Genomic DNA, 22,518 nt, shown 5'->3' on the forward strand with positions numbered 1-22,518 from the left:
TGATTCTGAACACTCTCAAGTCCTGACTTCGGCAGACAAGTTTCAAATTCTAGCCTCAAGCATAAACTAGTATAACTACCGAGCTGTGGATGGCTCATTAGGACGTCTGACTAAACTGACTAAACCGAATCCGTTCGTCCCCACTCAACTCGTATACACCAGGCGTGTCCGTATAGCCTCCCCGGAGATAGAGAGCCTGCCTGCATCCAGATGTTTCGTGTTTCTGTGACGCGCATCGCATCGGGGAAGAAGAGCTGAAGTCCGGGTGGACGCAGTTCAGATAGACCGTGTTGGAAATAAGGACATAACTTGTTGGCGCTTCTTTGTTTGTCAAATTAACGTTTCAAATTAATCGATTTGAATGTCAAATTATCGCATTTAACTGGGCTATTTAAATTCCTTGTCACTACTATGGAGTAACTTTTCATGCGGATTTGAGGCGCGCAAAGTGAACCGAAGGGGAACTTTCTTTCTGCGGAGGTGTTCACACACTCATAACCAGCCGTGTGGGAATGGAGGTCCGCTGGCTGAAGACCCTGCTGTGTGTGTGGTTGAGTGTGTGTTCGTCCATTCGAGCCCACCCTATAGATAAAAACCATAAGAACGGTATGTGTTTACGATATTGACTACCGCAAAACTGTCTCTCAGAACAATGGTTTGGTTGCACGGTGTATGTGTGTGCGTGTGTGCGTGCATGTGTGTAACATGATTTGATGATAATATTAAAAGTATGTCTGCCAGGATCTGTTAGTCATTGTATCTCATCAATCGGTGACTGTGTTGAAATGACTACTTTTTGCATTAATTTAGGGTCAGTTACATCATTGGAACATCGACACTGTGTGTAGACCGCACAGTCTCTCTCTCTCTCTCTCTCTCTCTATCTCTCTCTACCTCTCTCTCCCTCTCTCTCTCTCTCTACCTCTCTATCCAGATCTGGCACCACAGGTTTAAAAGTGATATCATGACTTAGTGAGGTAAAACTATGGGTCCTATCCGTAGGCTATGAAAAACAAGTATTATTTTAGATAGCGTCCCTTTTCATCTGTGCTATGACTATAGGACAGGGGGTTTTCTTGTTGGGTTATGTGAATTGGAAACACTCCTGGCCTCAGGTGGATGAAACCCTTTCAAACTACCAGAAACCTTGTTATTATTCATTCTGAATCTGATATCAAAAGAGCCAGAGACAACCACTTCAATAGAAAACATACAGTACTCTGTAGTTTAGTGAACTACTTAGCAGGGCTGAATGTTATGCAAATAATGGTTATAATGTCACATTAACTCTATACACTGTGCTTTTCTGCAATTATTCATTATGTAAGCTTTATGTGAGAAAAGGTTACATGTAACACTTTACACAGTGGACTCTGTAACAAGGCATGGTTACATGTAACACTACACACAGTGGACTCTGTAACAAGGCAGGGTTACATGTAACACTACACACAGTGGACTTTGTAACAAGGCAGGCTTACATGTAACACTTTACACAGTGGTCTCTGTAACAAGGCAGGGTTACATGTAACACTACACACAGTGGACTCTGTAACAAGGCAGGGTTACATGTAACACTACACACAGTGGACTCTGTAACAAGGCAGGGTTACATGTAACACTTTACACAGTGGACTCTGTAACAAGGCAGGGTTACATGTAACACTACACACAGTGGACCCTGTAACAAGGCAGGGTTACTTGTAACACTTTACACAGTGGACTCTGTAACAAGGCAGGGTTACATGTAACACTTTACACAGTGGACTCTGTAACAAGGCAGGGTTACATGTAAACACTTTACACAGTGGACTCTGTAACAAGGCAGGGTTACATGTAACACTTTACACAGTGGACTCTGTAACAAGGCAGGCTTACATGTAAACACTTTACACAGTGGACTCTGTAACAAGGCAGGGTTACATGTAACACTTTACACAGTGGACTCTGTAACAAGGCAGGGTTACATGTAACACTACACACAGTGGACTCTGTAACAAGGCAGGGTTACATGTAACACTTTACACAGTGGACTCTGTAACAAGGCAGGGTTACATGTAAACACTTTACACAGTGGACTCTGTAACAAGGCAGGCTTACATGTAAACACTTTACACAGTGGACTCTGTAACAAGGCAGGGTTACATGTAACACTACACACAGTGGACTCTGTAACAAGGCAGGGTTACATGTAACACTACACACAGTATGTGCAAGTCATAAAACCACTAATCTTGTGTTGTTGTCCTGGTCTCCATTTGGCCGCAGATTATCCATTATATTGACCAGATACTCTAGTGGCCACTCTAACAATGAAAATAAATTTCTTAATAAATGGAAGGCAGTCAGGAGGAGGCAAGATCAGGTGGGACCATTTTAGCCAATGTGTCCTATTTATATCAGTATACTCGTAACAATCTAAACATTACAAAACTTACATTCGATCAAATAAGGCACGCATAGCAATAAGGCACACATTTACAAATGCTGTTTTTAATGCTGTTGGTATTAAATTAAAATACAATTTTACCTAAACACTGAAGAAGGCTGTAAAGCCGTAAAGTCTGAGAATGCTATCCCTGATGCGGGGAAAATAGTTCAAAACATTGAATAATGAAGTAAGCTTTATGCAACATCTTTTTGATTGCGAACCCATTAAGTGGTTAGAGCGTTGGGCCAGTAACCGAAAGGTTGCTGGATCGAATCCCTGAGCTGACAAGGTAAGTATCTGTCGTTCTGCACCTGAGCTAGGCAGTTAACCCAGTGTTCCCCGGGCGCCGAAGACGTGGATGTCGATTATGGCAGCCCCCCGCACCTCTCTGCTTCAGAGGGGTTGGGTTAAATTCGGAAAACACATTTCAGTTGAAGGCATTCAGTTGTACAACTGACTAGGTATCCCCAGTTCATTACATCACTTCCTTTGTCTGAATTTGCAGTGTTTACACACCACTCAAGCTTCTGGGAGAGCGCAATGGTTCTCTTGATTACACATAGCAAATAAGCCATTCCATATTTTGTTAACCAAATTCGACACTCATTCACCATCACAAAAAAACTCCTCGCTTGGTGAAAGAAAAAAATGAATAAAATGCCAACAGCTGGAGTAGACAGATTTTGGGCCCAGTTATCTCTCTCGCTTCACCTCTTCCTCTCTGATTTGGCCCACCAGATTCCCTGGCGCTCACTGTAGGAACTGATTGCTTGTCAAATCCATATATTTAATCAGTCTGTTGTCCCCACTTCCTTCAAGATGTCCTACATGGTTCCTGTACACAAAAAAGCTAAGGTAACTGAACTAAATGACTATCACCCCGTCGGAGCTCATGTAAGAGTATAACTTTAGACCGTCCCCTCGCCCATACTCGGGCGCGAACCAGGGACCCTCTGCACACATCAACAACAGTCACCCACGAAGCATCGTTACCGCTCCACAAAAGCCGCGGCCCTTGCAGAGCAAGAGAAACCACTACTTCAAGGTCTCAGAGCAAGTGACGTCACCGATTGAAACACTATTTAGCGCGAACCACTGCTAACGTTTCACATCCGTTACACTCACCCCCCTTTTGACCTCCTCCTTTTCCACAGCAACCAGTGATCCGGGTCACGGCACCAATGTAACAGTATAATTTTAGACCGTCCCCTCGCCCATACCCGGGCGCGAACCAGGGACCCTCTGCACACATCAACAACAGTCACCCACAAAGCATCGTTATCCATCGCTCCACAAAAGCCGCGGCCCTTGCAGAGCAAGGTCTCAGAGCAAGTGACGTCACCGATTGAAACACTATTTAGTGCGAACCACCGCTAACTAAGCTTGCGTTTCACATCCGTTACACTCACATCTGTCATCATGATGTGCGTTGAGAGGATATTTAAGGACCATATCACCTCCACCTTAGCCAACAACCTAGACCCACTACAATTCACATACCACCCCAACAGATCCAAGGATGAAGCAATCGTCATTGCACTGCACACTGCCATATCCCACCTGGACAAGATAAATACCTATGTAATGTTCATCACTAAGCTCAGGCCCAAGGTCATAACCCCTCCCTGTGCAACTAGGCCCTGAACATCCTGATGGGCTGACCCCAAGTGGTGAAGGTGGTCAACAACACCTGGACCACGCTGATGCTCAACGCTGGTCCCCCACAGGGGTGAACTAATTAATGTCTGATAAACGCATTCGGGGATGCTGCTTTGAAATTGGTGTGGAGGTGCCCCACCAGATTGAAAAGTACAAGGGAAAAATCTGTCTCGCCACATGTTTTCTGGTGGCTCTGTCTCTTTCAGACCCAGAAATCTGTTTATCATGTCGTATCAGACATGGTCTGAAGCATGAGTGTGTATTAGCCAACCTGATAGTGTGTGTTTGTGTGTGTATATGTTTGTGTATATTTTAATTGGCTCGCTTGTTGAACTTTCTGTCAATTCTCATTCATTGTCTTGTCTGTCCCTCAGTGATCAACCTACTGGAGGCTCTCAACATGTCCCGCCCCTTAAAGGGTGTATCCAAAGTCCAGGGGGAGTGGCCTGGAACCCAGGCCTACAAACTCCGCCCCCGCTCACCTCACCTGACCCTTCCCGAACAATACTCCCACTACCTTGTTTCCTCACTGAAAGGCAGTCTGGGAATTCACCTGATGGCACGTCAGGGTGCAGACTCGAGTGGCACTCTGCTCTCTTTCTCCTCCTCTTCCTCTTCCTCGCCCCTCCTCCAACTCTACTCCTCTACCCGCTCCAAATCTCTGCGTCTGGACCACCAGGCTGGCTTGGAAGGCCAGGGACTTGCCAGTGTCCTGTTCCCAGGAGGAAGTCCCTTCTCTGGGGGAGGCTGGGTGCGGTTGGCCCTGGCCCTGGAGGCTGGCCGTGTGTCTCTGTTTGTGGACTGTAGAGAGGCAGTGGTTATACAGAGAGACAAAGAGGAGAGAGTCAAACTACAGCTGCCCCCAGACCTAGTCATCACACTGGCCAGCACACAGGGTGACATGGAGAGCAAGTTCACTGTGAGTAAACACACTCGCACAAATATATTCACATGTACACACATGCAAGTATGCACTCGATAACTGTTTCTCTTTCTCTCTCTCCCTCTCTCTCCCCCCTTCTATTGCTCCATCACTGTCTCTCTGTAGGGTTATGTGCAGACAGCTGAGATCTCTACCAGAGCGTATCAGAGGCGGCCGTGGCAATGTGACAACATTACAGGTACAGGTTTTTTAACCTGGCTATTGGTTTTATGGCTACTTTGCCATTAAGACAGGTCCATGTCATTCTCTATGAATGAGGTACTGAGTGTACTAATCTATTACTGTAGTATTAGCCCTCCTTCAGCTTCTCACACTCCTTGTCATATAATAATCCAACCATTATGATTGGCTGGAACAGAATCATGAATTTTGACCTCTTTGACCTCTAGTCCTCTCTGACCTCACTCTGACAGGACCACCCTGAGGCCAGACCACCCAATCACAGAAAGATGTGTGTGTGTGGGGGGGGGGGGGGGGGCTTGTATTACTATCCTCGTGGAAATCCCCAAAAGTCCCCACAAGAATAGTAAAACAAGGAAAATTCTCCCTCGTGGGACATTTACCAGGTTCCCACAAGGACAAAGGATATTTTAAGCTTAGGGGTTAGGTTTAGGGTTACAACTAGAGTTAGGGTTAGAATTAGGGTTAGGAGTTAGGGTTATGGAAAATAGTGTTTTGAATGGAAATAAATGTTAAGTCTCCACAAGGATAGTAAAACATATGCTGTGTGTGTGTGAGCATGTGTGCTCGTGTGTGTCCTCTTGTACATGCTCGTGTGTGTGTGTGCACTGTGGGCTCTGGGGACTAGTGTAGATATTATCCGTGGTCCCCCGGCTACTTCCTATAGGTTGTATATTTACGAGTTGTAAGTTTAGAGTCTAACTGTTAATTCACATTTTCAGACGGATTAACTACTGTTTTTGTATTATATCAACTGATTACTGGCTTCCTCCTCTCCCTCCCTCTTTCACTCTCGCTCCCCTTTCCCCTCATCCCCCCTCACTCACTCTCTTTCTCTGTTCTTCTCCCCTCACCCTTCCCCTCTTTCTCAGATTCTCTGCATGGCCCTCCCCATGCCCAGCTCAATAACTCTGCTTCAGTAAACAGGGTTGACAGTGGACCTGGGCTGGAACCTCAGCAGGATATAGCCAACTACCAGCCACATAACCCCTCTCTCCACCCCCATCATCCCCAGGGCGACCAGCCCCAGAGGGGTGGGGTGCTTCTGGGTCCTCCAGCACCCCATGGGGTGAAACCTGTGTCTCAGTCCCAGGGCGAGGACTGGCTGAGGGGGTTGGAGGAGAGGCTAGAGGGCCTGGAGCGCATGCTGGACATGGTCAAGGCCCAGGTAGCCACAGCAAAGTCATGTATTATAATGTGATGTTTTTTAAAGATTTCAATGGGCAATTGAGGTATACTCATCCTTATTCACGCAAGACTGACTATCGGCTATTTATTTCTGTGTGTGTGTGTCTCTGTGTGTGTGTGTAGAATGTGGACCTGCAGGCGCGTGTGCAGTATCTGGAGGGGTGTGAGTGTGTGAGACGTGGGTGTGTGTGGGAGGGGAGACAGGTGGAGGAGGGGCATCGCTGGGAGACGCACCGGAACACATTCTGTACCTGCACCTCTGGACAGGTCACCTGCTCTGCTCCTACTGACGGTCGGTACCGTACTGCACACACACAAACACAGGCATACCAGTGTTTCCCACTAAGATTTGTTTCAGCAGCAGTGGCAAAGTAAGTGCGGGTGGTGGGGAATATACACATTTAGCCATGGGGCAGAGATACATTTTCAGTTTTAATGCTAGTTTCTTGCAATTCTACACATTTTGCCATGGTTTCACACTGGGCACAGACAGAAATTCAATGTATTTCCACATTGGTTCAATGTCATTTCATTTAAATGATGTGGAATCAACGTTGATTCAACCACCGTGTGGATTTTGCCGTGTTCTTATGTTATCTGAGTCACTCAAACATATAACAAAATCAATGGGGGCCCCATGCCAGGACATTTTTGGTTTGTTTTTATTTTGGTGATTGTTAGGTCTCAAAGATGATCCTATTTAAAATATGTAGCTCCATTATATACTTAACAGTTCCTTCAGAAAGTATTCAGACCCATTGACTTTTTCCACACTTTGTTACGTGTCAGCCTTATTCTAAAAAGGATAGAAAATAAAATGGTCCTCAGCAATCTACATACAATACCCCATAATGACAAAGGCAAAAACATAAAAACTGAAATAGCTTATTTACATAAGTATTCAGACCCTTTGCTATGAGACACGAAATTGAGCGCAGGTGCATCCTGTTTCTATTGATCATTCTTGAGATGTTGATTGCAGTCCACCTGTTGTAAATTCAATTGATTAGAGATGACTTGGAAAGTGCATGTCAGAGCAAAAACCAAGCTATGAAGTCAAAGGAACGGTCCGTAGGGCTCAGAGACAGTATTGTGTCGAGGCGCAGATTTGGGGAAGGGTACCAAAAATGTTCCAAGGTTCCCAAGAACACAGTGGCCTCCATCATTCTTAAATCAAAGAGGTTTGGAACCATCAACACTCTTCCTAAAGCTGGAGCAATCGGGGGAGAAGGGACTTTGTCAGGGAGGTGACCAAGAACCCAATGGTCACTCTGTCAGAGCTTTAGAGTTCCTCTGTGGAGATGGGAGAACATTCCAGAAGGACAAACACCAATCAGGCCTTTATGTTAGAGTGGCGAGACAGAAGCCACTCCTCAGTAAAAGGCCCAATACTCTCAAACCATAAGAAACCAAATTCTCTGGTCTGATGAAACCAATATAGAACTCTGTGGCCTGAATGCCAAGCGTCACGTCTGGAGGAAACCTGTCACCCTCCCTACTGGGAAGCATGGTGGTGTCAGCATCACTCTGTGGAGATGTTTTTCAGTGGCAGGGAATGGTACTAGTCAGAGGCAAACATTAAGGGAGAAAAGTACAGAGAGATCCTTGATGAAAACCTGCACCAGAGCGCTCAGAACCTCAGACTGGGGTGAAGGTTCACTTTCCAATAGGACAACGACCCTAAGCACACAGCCAAGACAACGCAGGAGTGGCTTCGGAACAAGTCTCTGAATGTCCTTGAGTATCCCAGCGAGAGCTCGGACTTAAACCCGATCAAACATCTCTGGAGAGACCTGAAAATAGCTGTGCAGCAATGCTCCCCATCCAACCTGACAGAGCTTGAGAGGATCTACAGAGAAGAATGGGAGAAACTCTCCAAATACAGGTGTGCCAAGCTTGTAAAAACATCATATCCAAGAAGACTCTAGGCTGTAAAAGCTGCCAAAGGTGCTTAAGCAAAGTACTGAGTAAAAGGTCTGAATACTTATGTAAATGGTGATATTTCAGTTTTATTTTTATTTGTAAATTAACAAAAATGTATAAAAAAAACGTTTTTGCTTTGTCATTATGGGGTATTGTGTTTGGATTGAAGAGGGGGAAAAAATGATTTAATCAATTTTAGAATAAGGCTGTAACCTAACATAATGTGGAAAAGGTCAAGCGGTCTGAATACTTTCCTAAGGCACTATACCGTATATCTGGTTTAAGTATCAGTTTTTTTGGGAGTGGCGGCAACGATTTATGAATATGGGTAAACACTGCACACACACACGCATGCACAAGACACAAACAACACTCACCCACACAGGCATCCAATGTGTGAAACAAACAGAGGCATACATTGCTGCCCCCCCCCCAGAATCCCGCCCCTGTCGTAATGGGGGTGTGTGTGTCTCTTTGACCTCTGACCTTGCTGGGTTCCGCTGCCTCTGCCCCCCCTATACCACCGGGACATACTGTGAAACACAGCTAACACAGGTACTACCACATAGAATAGACATTTAAACTATTCTAGATTAGTGTATTAGACTAGACAAAACTTGACCATACTAGTGGAGTGTGTTGGTGTGATCCTTGTGGCTGCTTGGTTTATCTGACAGATCAGCAGAACATTTGACAGGCTTGAGGTGGGTCAGAACTCTGACAGGTTTGGACACCACTTTATAGAGTTTTGTGTTTTCTAGAGTTGTGTGTGTCGTAGAGTTTTCTTGTGTCCTGCAGAGCTGTGTGTTTTCTAGAGATGTGTGTGAGTACTGTAGAGCAGCAATTCACAACTTTTTCCTTTCCGGGGAAATCACTGTCAAACGCACTTGAGGACCACCATTAACAGTCACAATTTTTTTTTTTACATAAAATATCTTAGCGGTCAAATTTAGAGTACATTTTTACAGCGAATGTAACAGATTAAACATGACCCCGCTAAGCCACCCTGCTTCTTGACAGACTGCTTGCTTAACCCGGAAGCCAGCCGCACCAATCTGTCGTACAGCTGGCGACCGAAGTCAGCGTGCATTCGCCCAGCCGGCCAAACCCTCCCCTAACCCAGACGATGCTGGGCCAATTGTGCGCCACCTCGTGGGTCTCCCGGTCGCGGCTGGCTGCGACACAGCCCGGGACACAAACCCGGATCTGTAGCGATGCCTCTAGCACTGCGAAGCAGTGCCTTAGACCGCTGTGCCACTCTGTAGGCCCCAAGATGGATGTTTGTTAAACAATTTGTGAAATTGTTTATAACATCATTGTTATTATTTTTGGAAGAAAAACAAATTAAAACAATTGAGGCCCACCTGCAGTACCCACGCATACCACAAGTTAAAAACCACTGCTGTAGAGTTGTGTTGGAGAGTTGCGTGTGAGCTGCAGAGCTGTGTTTTCTAGAGTTTTGCTTTGCTGTAGAATTGCATGCTGAGTAGTTCGTTTTGTAGATTTTTCCTGAGATGTAAACAGCGTGTAGTGATCTGCTGTGGGGTAGTGCTGTGTTGGTAAACAATCTGGGTTGAGTTTCCCAAAGCCTTCATAGCTAAAGTTGTACTTTTCTCTCAAGGACTGAGACCCAAATTACTCTGAAAGTCGATTTATGGTCAATCCGAGATCTGCAGTGGCCATATAGCATTTACAGCAATGCGGCCTCTGCAGAAGTCAGAACATTCATACTTCTTGCGCTTCGGGGAGCTGTCATACGCATCCAATAGATTGGTCTGCACCACACAACTCGTAGTGATTCAGATATAATCTCTTTAGCCATCCAGCTAATTACGAGCAACTGCCTAAACGAAAAGACAAAACATTACCTCTTCTGAGATGTTGGAGTCCGTTTCCCAGCACTTGACATAGGAGCTCAGCCAAGATAGCATGAGGGTAAAAGGCTGCACAGTTTTCCCACCTGCATCTCCATCCCGAATCTCACAATTGCCCCCCAGCCAAAAATAGCATAGATTTATGCTATTGTTTATATGTGTATTTCACACTATGTTGAGGTAACAATCAGAGTATAATGCTTGAGTGTATGTCAACCCCAACACATGTTCATGTCATCGTTATCAATCAACTGCATTACTGTTAAAACCGACTTTGACTGCCACCACCACTTTTTGCAAACCTGAAAAGGGACAACTTCTAAATGTTATGCAGTGAAAACAGCCAAATATATCCAAATGGGATTTTGGTAACCATATACTGGGCCTGTTACAATATATCAATCATGACGGATTTGACAAATATCCACTTTGTTAGATCAGATTTGTTGAATGTGTGCCAATCCAGCATCCTTCTATCCCCCACTATCTGCTCTCGATTGACCTCTTTACCGCATCTATCCCCATTATCTCCCCGATCTCTTTCCAGGCATTCAAACTCATGTTGGTGTCTTTTAAATCCCGACACGAGGTATCATAAAGATGTATTTTATTTGTGAACTTGTGGTGAGAGGAGGACGGCTCATAATAATGTCTGGAACAGTGTGAATGGAATGGCATTAAAGACATGGAAACCATGTGTTTGATACAATTCCACTGATTCCACTCCAGCCATTACCAGGGGCCTGTTCTCCCAATTAAGGTGCCACTAACCTCCTGTGGTTCTGATAGCCTTTCATAAAAGTTCTCTATGTTTGTTGTCAAGGAAGTTGTCAAGGAAGTGAGTTTGTGTTTATACAGGATGTACCACCCCCACCAACCAACCAATCATTTCAATGCGGCGCTATACGGAGCTATGCAGGGCCCTCCGCATTGTTGCTAAATTTGGGAGGTGCACGGTGTCACCGTATGGAGCTCGATTTGGCCTCTGTAATCCTCTGGAGGCTTAGCAATTGCAATCACACCCGCCGTACGGAAACCTCCTGACCGCATTTCTGGATCAAGAACAAATCGTCTTTTAAACAATGTGCTTCATTCATTGTCAAAAATACATTTCTCAATTGCTACTCTCTCAGGCCTGGTGCGGCTATGTTGTTGAGAGAAAAACTCCACTTTATCTACAAGGTTTTCTGGAAACTCGCACTGCTTTGTAGTACTTAATGCCTAACATTAGACTAGCATTGTCTTGATGTTTGATGGTGAATGCTGCACTGAGTTAGGGAGGGTTAAAGGCGCTGTGTGTGTGTGTGTGTGTGTGTGTGTGTGTGTGTGTGTGTGTGTGTGTGTGTGTGTGTGTGTGTGTGTGTGTGTGTGTGTGTGTGTGTGTGTGTGTGTGTGTGTGTGTGTGTGTGTGTGTAGGCATGCTGGCAGCCCCGTCCAGAGGGCAGCTGTAGAGGTCAGAGTTTGCCTCAGCGTCGCTGGTCCTTCAGCCCCGCCCATGGCCGCTGTGACCACTTCCTGTTCTGCACAGGAAACAGCAACAACAACTTCCTCTCCCTCGAGGCCTGCCAGGAGCAGTGCATGATGGGAGCCTGCTGCTTCCGCCTGCCCAAAACAAGCCCTCTCATTGGCTACGACAGCCAGGGCAACGGTCGCCATGGATACAACACAACCTCCAACCAGGAGCAGAGTGGAAGGGGCCAAAAGGAGGAAGAGGCATGGTTTGGAGAAATAACTGACAAGAGGACATTGGAGGAGGACGGATCTGATCACTTTGGTTACCAGTGGTTCAACCTGACCAGGCCAGACCAGCAGAGAGAAAGAAAGGAGGAGAGAGGGAGAGAGAAAAATGCTAGTGGGTTTGACGGGACAGATGCTAATTTCATCTACAGCTGTGAGTACCTGTCTGTGTCAGCCTGTCAGGCCAGGGTCAGGGACCTGCAGGGAGAGGGAGAGGCTGTGAGTTTCTCCCCCGGCCAGCGCTGCTCTGAGGTGGGTTGCGTCCACGCCTGTGGCTGCCTCTACCATAGCCTGCCACGGAGCTACGGGGAGAGGTTCAGGCATGGCTGTGAAGAGTGTTTGTGTGATCAAAGCGGAGCGGTGCAGTGTGGGTGTAGTCAACTGACACAGCGGAAGGAGATACGAGACCTGACCCTGAAAGAGAGGCGCCAGTACCAACGAGCCATCAGGAGGCTCTACGCACAGCCAGGTACACCTGTGTGCAGCTAACTCCCAACTAGATAGTTACACCTGTGTACAGCTAACTCCCAACCAGCCAGGTACACCTGTGTGCAGCTAACTCCCAACTAGATAGTTACACCTGTGTACAACTAACTCCCAACTAGCAAGGTACACTTGCGTACAGCTAACTCCCAACCAGCTAGGTACACCTGTGTACAACTAACTCCCAACGAGCTAGGTACACCTGTGTACAGCTAACTCCCAACCAGCTAGGTACACCTGTGTACAGCTAACTCCCAACCAGCTAGGTACACAGGTGTACAACTAACACCCAACCAGCTAGGTACACCTGTGTACAACTAACTCCCAACTGGCTAGGTACACCTGTGTACAGCTAACTCCCAACCAGCTAGGTACACCTGTGTACAACTAACTCCCAATTAGCTAGGTACACCTGTGTACAGCTAACTCCCAACCAGCTAGGTACACCTGTGTACAACTAACTCCCAACTAGCTAGGTACACCTGTGTACAGCTAACTCCCAACCAGCTAGGTACACCTGTGTACAACTAACTCCCAACTAGCTAGGTACACCTGTGTACAACTAACTCCCAACTCGCTAGGTACACCTGTGTACAACTAACTCTCAAATGGCTAGGTACACAATTGTTGCTGTTTTGGCTCTGTACTCCATCACTTTGGATTTGAAGTGATACAATGACTATGACGTTAAGTGCAGACTGTCAGTTTTCATTTGAGGGTATTTTCATCCATATCGGTACACCGTGTAGAAATTACTGCACTTTTTGTGTCATGATGAGTGATCATGTAACAGGGAAGGTTAGCATTTTTGTGGGAGTATAATATTTGTGTATCTAACTTCGTCACTCGTCATTATCCACGATTAATGTAGGATTATCCGTCATCATGGTAGCATCCAGATTATTGTAGAAGTGTTTAGAAACATATTCTATTGTTATTTACAATAAAAGTTACTCCAAAATGACACAATTCCATTTATCATTCACTTCTATAGGGCACAAAATAATCTGAAACATTACCAAAGCAAAAAGCAAATGGATCCAACAAATTTGTAGAGTTTTGTGTGCTCTGAAAATGGGACCAAATACTTAACGTTTTACTTCTTTAATACACATGTAAATGAATTTGTGCTAATACTTTTGGTCAAAAAGTTCTGTTTTTTCTAAACGGTTCAACCGATATGGTTGAAAATACCTTCAAACTAAAGCTGTCAGTCTGCACTTTAACCTCTTAGTCCTTGTATAATTTCAAATCCAAAGTGCTGGAGTACAGAGCCAACTACAAAAATTCACTGTCCCAATACCTCAGGATTTCCGTTGGCTAGAAATAGCCGGCTTTTGGCCCCCCCAAAAAATAATGAAAAGCCGATTAAATAAAACTGCCGCCGGCCAATTGGCCGGGAGAAAAAAAATGTTGCATTACTAAATAATAGGCAACGGTAGGCAGGCTTCATCACGTCACACACCAACTTACAATGAGCTGGAGGCAGTATGCATTTTGAACACATATACTTAATTGGGCGAGCTACGGAATGACTTTGCCCGCAGCAAGAATGTTGTGGCCCGCTACGTGGCCAAATTCGGAGAGCTTGCATTGCTGGAAGACCAGTAGACTATTATTGATTTTATTACACACCAACTTACAATGAGCTGGAGGCAGTATGCATTTTGAACACATATACTTAATTGGGCGAGCTACGGAATGACTTTGCCCGCAGCAAGAATGTTGTGGCCCGCTACGTGGCCAAATTCGGAGAGCTTGCATTGCTGGAAGACCAGTAGACTATTATTGATTTTGTTTGAAACCTGAACATTTTAATGAATATTATGAGGCACGTCTTGCTTTGCTTCAAAGTAAAATCTGACCTTAACAAAATACTTCCATATGCTATTGACACCAGAGCTTATTTGTCTCATGTTCTATTGGTTTTCAAATCAACTTTCTTTCATTGTCCAGTAGCCATAGGCACGATTCTAGTCATATTAGCAATCCATGCAAGTTGTTGCATCTTTAGATCTCCCCTCTTTCTAAATTTCAAACAGATATTTTCATCTCTCTCACATAAAACCTCTCGCATGTGCAGTGAGCTTTTGACAACAGTGTGTTCCCGCTAATTGCATTAGGCAAAGAACTTTTGCGACTAAAAACAACAAGGTAACTAATGTAAAATATACTGTGTCTGTAAAATGTATATACTGTAGGTTCAGAACTTTTGTGAAACAACAGAGATAGATGGGAGGGGTTGAGGGTAGCTGAAGAATGAGATTCAAAACAAACAAAAGATAAATATTGTAAACTACATTGTGTCTGTAAAATGTATATAGTATGCACAGTAGAAGCTGGAAGTAAAAACCTAAGTGTTGTTGTCCATTAGTTTACTCCAATTAGGGGAGGGGTGGTAGGGTTCTGGGAAAATAATAACGGAAAATATATTTAAAAATATATATATAATAATATATATATACAGTTGAAGTCGGAAGTTTACATACACCTTAGCCGAACACATTTAAACTCAGTTTTTCACAATTCCTGACATTTAGGTCAGTTAGGATCACCACTTTATTTTAAGAATGTGAAATGTCAGAATAATAGTAGAGAGAATGACTTATTTCAGAGTTTATTTATTTCATCACATTCCCAGTGGGTCAGAAGTTTACATACACTCAATTAGTATTTGGTAGCATTGCCTTTAAATTGTTTAACTTGGTCAAACGTTTCAGGTAGCCTTCCACAACCTTCCCACTATACGTTGGGTGAATTCTGTCCCATTCCTCCTGACAGAGCTGGTGAAACTGAGTCAGGTGTGTAGGCTTCCTTGCTCGCACAGGCTTTTTCAGTTCTGCCCACAAATTTTCTATAGGATTGAGGCCAGGGCTTTGTGATGGCCACTCCAATACCTTGACTTTGTTATCCTTAAGCCATTTTGCCACAACTTTGGAAGAATGCTTGGGGTCATTATCTATTTGGAAGACCCATTTGTGACCAAGCTTTAACTTCCTGACTGATGTCCTGAGATGTTGCTTCAATATATCCACGTACTTTTCCTCCCTCGTGATCCCATCTAATTTGTGAAGTGCACCAGTCCTTCCTGCAGCAAAGCACCCCCACAACATGATGCTGCCACCCCAGTGCTTCACGGTTGAGATGGTGTTCCACAGCTTGCAGGCCTCCCCCTTTTTCCTCCAAACACAAAATGGTCATTATGGCCAAACAGTTCTATTTTTGTTTCATCAGACAAGAGGAAATTTCTCCAAAAAGTACGATCTTTGTCCCCATGTGCAGTTGCAAACCGTAGTCTGGCTTTTTTATGGCAGTTTTGGAGCAGTGGCTTCTTCCATGCTTTCAGGTGATGTCGATATAGGACTCGTTTTACTGTGGGTATAGATACTTTTGTACCTGTTTCCTCCAGAATCTTCACATGGTCCTTTGTTGTTGTTCGGGTATTGATTTGCACTTTTCGCACCAAAGTACGTTCATCTCTAGGAGACAGAACGTGTCTCCTTCCTGAGCAGTATGACGGCTGCGTGGTCCCATGGTGTACTATTGCGTACTATTGTTTGTACAGATGAACGTGGTACCTTCATGCGTTTGGAAAATGCTCCCAAGGATGAACCAGACTTGTGGAGGTCTACAATTTTTTTTCTGAGGTCTCGGCTGATTTCTTTTGATTTTCCCATGATGTCAAGCAAAGAGGCACTGAGTTTGAAGGTAGGCCTTGAAATACATCCACACCTCCAATTGACTCAAATTATGTCAATTAGCCTTTCAGAAGTTTCTAAAGCCATGACATAATTTTCTGGAATTTTCCAAGCTGTTTAAAGGCACAGTCAACTTAGTGTATAAAACTTCTAACCCACTGACATTGTGATACAGTGAATTATATGTGAAATAATCTGTCTGTAAACAATTGTTGGAAAAAGTACATGTGTCATGCACAAAGTAGATGTCCTAACAGACTTGCCAGAACTGTAGTTTGTTAACAAGAAATTTGTGGAGTGGTTGAAAAGTGAGTTTTAATGACTCCAACCTAAGTGAATGTAAACTTCCGACTTCAACTGTATATACAATACCAGTCAAAAGTTTGGACACACCTACTCATTCCAGGGTTTTTCTTTATTTTTACTATTTTCTACATTGTAGAATAATGCGTGTAACGTACTGCCTTGTGTGCGTTGCTGCACTTAAAATATGAAGAAATAATAGTTTGTCAACATTTTAAGCTAAACGATCTGATCTGTTGCATCAGCCTCATTGCTTTTTCAAGTTTTCTTTTCATGTAGCCTAGGCCTACTGGTTGCATAATTTTGGGATCTATCGTCCCACAACTGTCCCAGAGTCTGTTTGGAATAGGCTATTTTTTCTTACACAGAACAACAAGCTGACCAATAGAATTGGTAAACTTTTCTCCTATGGGGGATATTAGATTGACATAGGCTAGTGGTTTTGCTGTTCGTTACCCATCTTGTTGGCTGAGGAAAAGTAAATGTGGCAGTTATTCTAACATCTTCAAAGTGCGTACGCGAATTCGGACACCGCAGTTGCATCTTCTAGTTGCATATTCTGTTAAAATTAATAAACATAAATGTGATTTCTGTCATTCTAAGCATCGTGGGTGGACGCCCTAAGCAGGTTAATGTATCAAATGTCCGTTAAATTAAAAGACTGACGGTCAAATGTCCGGCACCACATCTTCCTAACGGAAACCCTGGATACCTGTACAGCTAACTCCCTAGCTATCTAGATACACCTGTACAGCTTGCTAGATACACTTGTACAGCTAACTCCCTAGCTAGCTAGTAAACCTGTACAGCTAACTCCCTAGCTAGCTAGATACACCTGTACAGCTAACTCCCTAGCTAGCTAGATACACCTGTACAACTAACTCCCTAGCTAGCCAGTAAACCTGTACAGCTAACTCCCTAGCTAGCTAGATACACCTGTACAGCTAACTCCCTAGCTAGCTAGATACACCTGTACAACTAACTCCCTAGCTAGCTAGATACACTTGTACAGCTAACTCCCTAGCTAGCTAGATACACCTGTACAGCTAACTCCCTAGCTAGCTAGATACACCTGTACAGCTAACTCCCTAGCTAGCTAGATACACTTGTACAGCTAACTCCCTAGCTAGCTAGATACACCTGTATAGCTAACTCCCTAGCTAGCTAGATACACCTATACAGCTAACTCCCGAGCTAGCTAGATACACCTGTACAGCTAACTCCCTAGCTAGCTAGATACACCTGTACAGCTAACTCCCTAGCTAGCTAGATACACCTGTATAGCTAACTCCCTAGCTAGCTAGATACACCTATACAGCTAACTCCCGAGCTAGCTAGATACACCTGTACAGCTAACTCCCTAGCTAGCTAGATACACCTGTACAGCTAACTCCCTAGCTAGCTATATACACCTGTACAGCTAACTCCCTAGCTAGCTAGATACACTTGTACAGGTAACTCCTTAGCTAGTTAGATACACCTGTATAGCTAACTCCCTAGCTAGCTAGATACACCTATACAGCTAACTCCCGAGCTAGCTAGATAGACCTGTACAGCTAACTCCCTAGCTAGCTAGGCACATCTGTATAGCAAACTCCCTACTAGCTAGGTACACATGTATAGCTAACTCCCTACTAGCCTGGTATACCTTTACAGCTAATGCTAACTCTAAGAACCAGGTACACCTGTACAGCTTACTCTAGTAGCTAGATACACATGTATAGCTAACTCTACTAGCAAGGTACACTTGTACAGCTAACTCTACTAGCTAGGTACACTTGTACAGCTAACTCTACTAGCTAGGTACTCTGTACAGCTTACTCTACTAGCTAGATATACTTTTCCAGCTAACTCTACTAGTCAGGTACTCATGTACAGCTAACTCTTTACTACCCAAGTTTATAGCTAACTGACATTTGTTCTCTATTATACCTTGGATCAGTCTTGTTTTCATGTTGGATTTTGTGTAGGTGTATGGGATGGTTTCACCAAGCTGAGAGCTGAGTTCTCCCCTCAGGCTGGTGGCCACACCTACTTCCTGCCCTGGCAGCGCTACTTCCTGCGAGTGGTGGAGCAGGAGCTCCAGGCTGTGTCGTCATGCCAACTGGGTGTTCCGTACTTCGAGTGGACGGTCGACTCTGGTGATCTTTTGACCTCAGCTGTCTGGCAGCCCGAGATGTTTGGAGGGGACGGAGAGAGAGAGAGGAATGGCAAGAGGGAAAGGGATGAAGAGAGGGATAGAGCGAGTGAGGGGGATGGAGAGCAAGAGAGCAACTATGTCTCAGGCTGTGTCCCCCACCACTCCTTCCAGGGCTTGTCTGCACGGTTCCACTGGTCCCCCTGTCTACGACGGAGCTTCAACACCTCGGTTAGCCTCATGATTTTACAATTTTCCTCATGTTTTGAAGCTGTATACACTATGAAATGATTACTGTATGTCATTGCTGAAGGTCAATAAAGTTATCTTTATTTGTCTGTCATGTTTTCCTCTGACGTTGTCCCTTGGTCTCAGCAGGTGTCTGTGCCTGACGCGGTGAGCGTCCAGAGGCTCCTGTCCCAGGGAAACTTCCTGTTGTTCTCCCAGGCTCTACAGGGGCTGTCTGGGCTATTTAGGCTCTGGGTGGGGGGCCACATGGCTTCTCCTCTGGCCGCCTATGACCCCCTCTACCTCTCACACGCCGCTTTCATCGACAAGCTCTGGACACACTGGCAGGACAGGCACAGAGACGTGCACACGCATGAAGAAGCTCATGGGCACACTCACCTACACACCAAGTACCCGGTGAGGCAGCGTCTCGTCAAGATGAAGCCTTTCGGCATTGCTCCTGATGATGTGATGTCTTCACGGGAACAACTGTGTGTGGTGTATGTACCCATAACCCTCGGAGCTCCCTGCAATGTGACATCATCACTCCTTGCCGAAAGAGGGAAGGGCCGCCACAGAGGAGCGAAAGACACTGCCAGCTATCACAGAAAGAGACAAGATACACAAAACAACCATAAACACAGCACATATGATTACAATGCACAAGGCTATGATGGCTTTGACCACAGTGGTTACAATCGCAATGGATATGACAGACAAGGTTTCAACCGCATGGGCTGGGACCTGCTTGGTTACAGTAAGGATGGTTTGGACCGTGACCACATCGACAGAGAGGGCTATGACATTTCTGGATACAACCGCTATGGGTTTAACCGCCACAATGTTACATGGTTCGGGATGCGCTGGGATGGATTGTTTATGAGGGAGGAGGAGAGAGAAGAGGAGACTCAGGGGGAGAAAGAGAAGGAGAGTAGAGAGGAGGAGGAGAGAGAAAGAGAGAAGGTTATGTCAGAGCTCTTTAGCGACAGTGGCTACAGTGTTTATGGTTTCGACCCCTTTGGTTTGGACCGGGGTGGTTTTGATGCATTTGGATTTCGACCAGACGGTTACGATAAGGACAGCTGTAACTGGTTCTACAACGGACCGCACTACCTACGGTTCTACTACCACACCCAACAGCAGCTAATTTCAACCAATCAACACACTCTTAACCACATTACAAGAACCTGCTCTCCAATCACAGCCTTGCCTCAGCACTGGCCTTTGCAGGATTGGATGGCTCTGGATCAAGAGGAGAGCCAAGCCCTGATTGGTCAGCTGGAGCGGGAGTGGGCGAGACAGAAGCATTCTGATGACTACTACACCCACAAGGTGATGTCACAGAGGGGACAGGGCATTTGGCTGCCAATCACCCCAGACAGCAGGTAACCATCGGTCAATTAGAGAGGGGGTGTAAACAGTAGCCAGTGAGTCGTGAATATATCTCTTTAGAGTAGAAGTTGTTATTGTATCTTCTCATTGGTTTGTGTGTGTGTTGTAGGTTTTGTTTTGAACTACACTGGTTTTCCGGTTGTCCTCTTGGCTCTGCCCCCATGACCTGCCCTGACCTCTGCCGTGAAGCACGTTGTCTTGGTAACCCGATGGCTGAGTGTCGTTTGCGGAACTGTGGCTCCTGCTTTACTGAGTGGCTTGACCCAACCACCGGAGCGTACGTCATCTGCCAGGGCTGGTAACCAGTGCTGACTGGCGCCCATGTCATTCAGCGTAGTGGAAGATGACTAGAAAATGCTTTTTTATCATGAAAAACGAATGCAGTTCGACATCAGAGCTTTAATTACCAAGGCTGGTTTCCAAGTCTGGACACTTTTCTCTTTCTGGAATACACTTTTATGATGGGTTGGAATGAAAGTCTGCACACCCTGTAGCACTTCCTTTGAATATTTAACTAAAGTAGGAGATATTTAGACATTATGAGGTGTAATCAATGTACCACACTGTATTAGATAAAGGGAGTGAATGTTTCTAGTGTTCTTTGTTGTTGCTTTTACTCTTCATCTATTAAGCTGTTTACCCACCACATGATATTCACCACACACACACACACACACACACACACACACACACCCTGGCATTTGTAAAATGTGTCTTTGTTCTGTCATGTTCCCTATAGAAATGAAAAGGTTACTTACTTTTAAAGCAAGTTCCACCTCCTCACACACACATATACACACAGTAGGCCGGTATATGTCGAATGGGTCTCTGTTCTGTCATGTTCCCTATAGAAACGACCCTGTTGGAATGTACTGTAAACATGATATTATGCCTTCAATCTCTCTCCCTCTCTCTCTCTCTCTCTCTCTCTCTCTCTCCCCTCTCCCCCTCTATCTCTCTCAGTCTTCTCTTCATTTCTCTCTCCATCCCTCACACTCTCATTCCTACCTCTCTCTTATCTTCTGTCTTCATCAGTTTTTCTTTTTCTTTCCCCATTCTCTCTGTCTACTGTCTTCGTCTCCTCTTGTTTTTTTATGTCCATCTTTCTTTTCTGTCAGTCTTTTCTCTCTTAATTGTTTCTGATGGCATCCAGCCGACACACACACACATACACACACACACACACACACACACACACACACACACACGCACACGCACACGCACACGCACACACACACAGTCAGTCACTCTTATGCAGACCCAAACATGCACTCATTTACTCTTTGATCTTTCTGCATTGGCCTGCATGCTCGGATGAGTGGCGGAAATGCTTCCTGGCATTGGTGGGCAGCCTCACACACACACACACACACACACAAACTGTTGCTCTGACAAGTCAATTGTGTGTTAATGTACTCACCGGGGCAGTCTCTAACTCTGTACCACTGCAGGCACCTCTGTTTATGGTTACAGCTGTAAAACATCTCTCTCTGTGGGTGTGTGTGCGCATGTGTGTGTGCGCATGTGTGTGTGTGTGTGTGTGTGTGTGTGTGTGTGTGTGTGTGTGTGTGTGTGTGTGTGTGTGTGTGTGTGTGTGTGTGTGTGTGTGTGTGTGTGTGTGTGTGTGTGTGTGTGTGCGCATGTGTGTATGTGTGTGTGTTATATGAGCAGCATGCTGTTGTTTCATTACTAAAGAGGAAAGCCAGATGTTCTGGAGAGAGACAGAGAGATAGTTAGAGGGAGAGAGAGGGAGAGAGACGGAGAGAGAGAGAGAGAGAGTGAGTTGGAGGGAGAAAGAGGGAGGGAGGGATATCACACAGAAACACACATTCAAATTACCAGGGTATTATTTATTCTTCGGTCTGATTGTTTGTCAGATGAGTACATACGGCTGACAACTAGACACTCACCCTCCCCCCTCAGCCCACTACCCCAGTATACCTTAAACACATCCAACATATACACACACATACTTGCTTGCATGCGGACATGGACAGATACGAGTACACAGAACAAACATACACACCTCCCTAACCTCTCTCTCATTCTGTCTGTAGGGTGTAAGTTGGACGGTCGTCCCTATAATTCCTCTGTCAACACCATCGACGGCTGCCAGACCTGCACCTGCAAGGTGAATATGTCTGCCATAAACTGACACATACACTACGTACCAACATACACTTCAACACTTACATACATTGACTAAATTATGATTCTTTGCTCTTTCTTTCTGTGGGTTGTGCTAGGAGGGTAGTATGGTGTGTTCCCCACCTTCATGCCCACCCCTCGACTGCTCTGAACAGGAGACACTTCATGGAGAGTGCTGCCCTCGCTGTAGAGGT

General features: G+C 45.1%; 2 protein-coding genes across 2 annotated transcripts in view; both read left to right on the plus strand.

Moving 5' to 3' along the window:
* The first annotated feature begins 240 nt into the window (after window positions 1–240).
* Window positions 241–22,518, plus strand: part of kcp (kielin cysteine rich BMP regulator) — a 42,323-nt gene continuing 20,045 nt past the window's right edge. The window contains exons 1-7 of the mRNA XM_064929805.1: window positions 241–606; window positions 4,465–5,009; window positions 5,139–5,211; window positions 6,086–6,381; window positions 6,525–6,693; window positions 22,234–22,307; window positions 22,423–22,516. Of these exons, the coding sequence (XP_064785877.1) occupies window positions 513–606; window positions 4,465–5,009; window positions 5,139–5,211; window positions 6,086–6,381; window positions 6,525–6,693; window positions 22,234–22,307; window positions 22,423–22,516 (1,345 nt within the window). The 5' untranslated portion in view covers window positions 241–512. The remainder of the gene's footprint in view (window positions 607–4,464; window positions 5,010–5,138; window positions 5,212–6,085; window positions 6,382–6,524; window positions 6,694–22,233; window positions 22,308–22,422; window positions 22,517–22,518) is intronic.
* Window positions 18,330–22,135, plus strand: LOC135509286 (uncharacterized). Its single transcript, XM_064929806.1, has 3 exons — window positions 18,330–18,787; window positions 18,935–20,169; window positions 20,286–22,135. The coding sequence occupies exons 1-3, from the start codon at window positions 18,596–18,598 to the stop codon at window positions 20,476–20,478; spliced, it is 1,620 nt and encodes a 539-aa protein (XP_064785878.1). The 5' UTR covers window positions 18,330–18,595; the 3' UTR covers window positions 20,479–22,135.

The sequence above is a fragment of the Oncorhynchus masou genome, chromosome 22, assembly GCF_036934945.1.
Source record: "Oncorhynchus masou masou isolate Uvic2021 chromosome 22, UVic_Omas_1.1, whole genome shotgun sequence".
Classification (NCBI taxonomy): domain Eukaryota; kingdom Metazoa; phylum Chordata; class Actinopteri; order Salmoniformes; family Salmonidae; genus Oncorhynchus; species Oncorhynchus masou.

What these genes read in the sequence shown, in the direction of transcription:
- LOC135509286 (XM_064929806.1), top strand. Translation starts at nt 18,596, where the DNA reads ATGTTTGGAGGGGACGGAGAGAGAGAGAGGAATGGCAAGAGGGAAAGG. An exon ending in GACGGAGCTTCAACACCTCG is followed by an intron (nt 18,788 to 18,934) that starts GTTAGCCTCATG and finishes TGGTCTCAGCAG; the next exon opens with GTGTCTGTGCCTGACGCGGT. An exon ending in CCAATCACCCCAGACAGCAG is followed by an intron (nt 20,170 to 20,285) that starts GTAACCATCGGT and finishes TGTGTGTTGTAG; the next exon opens with GTTTTGTTTTGAACTACACT.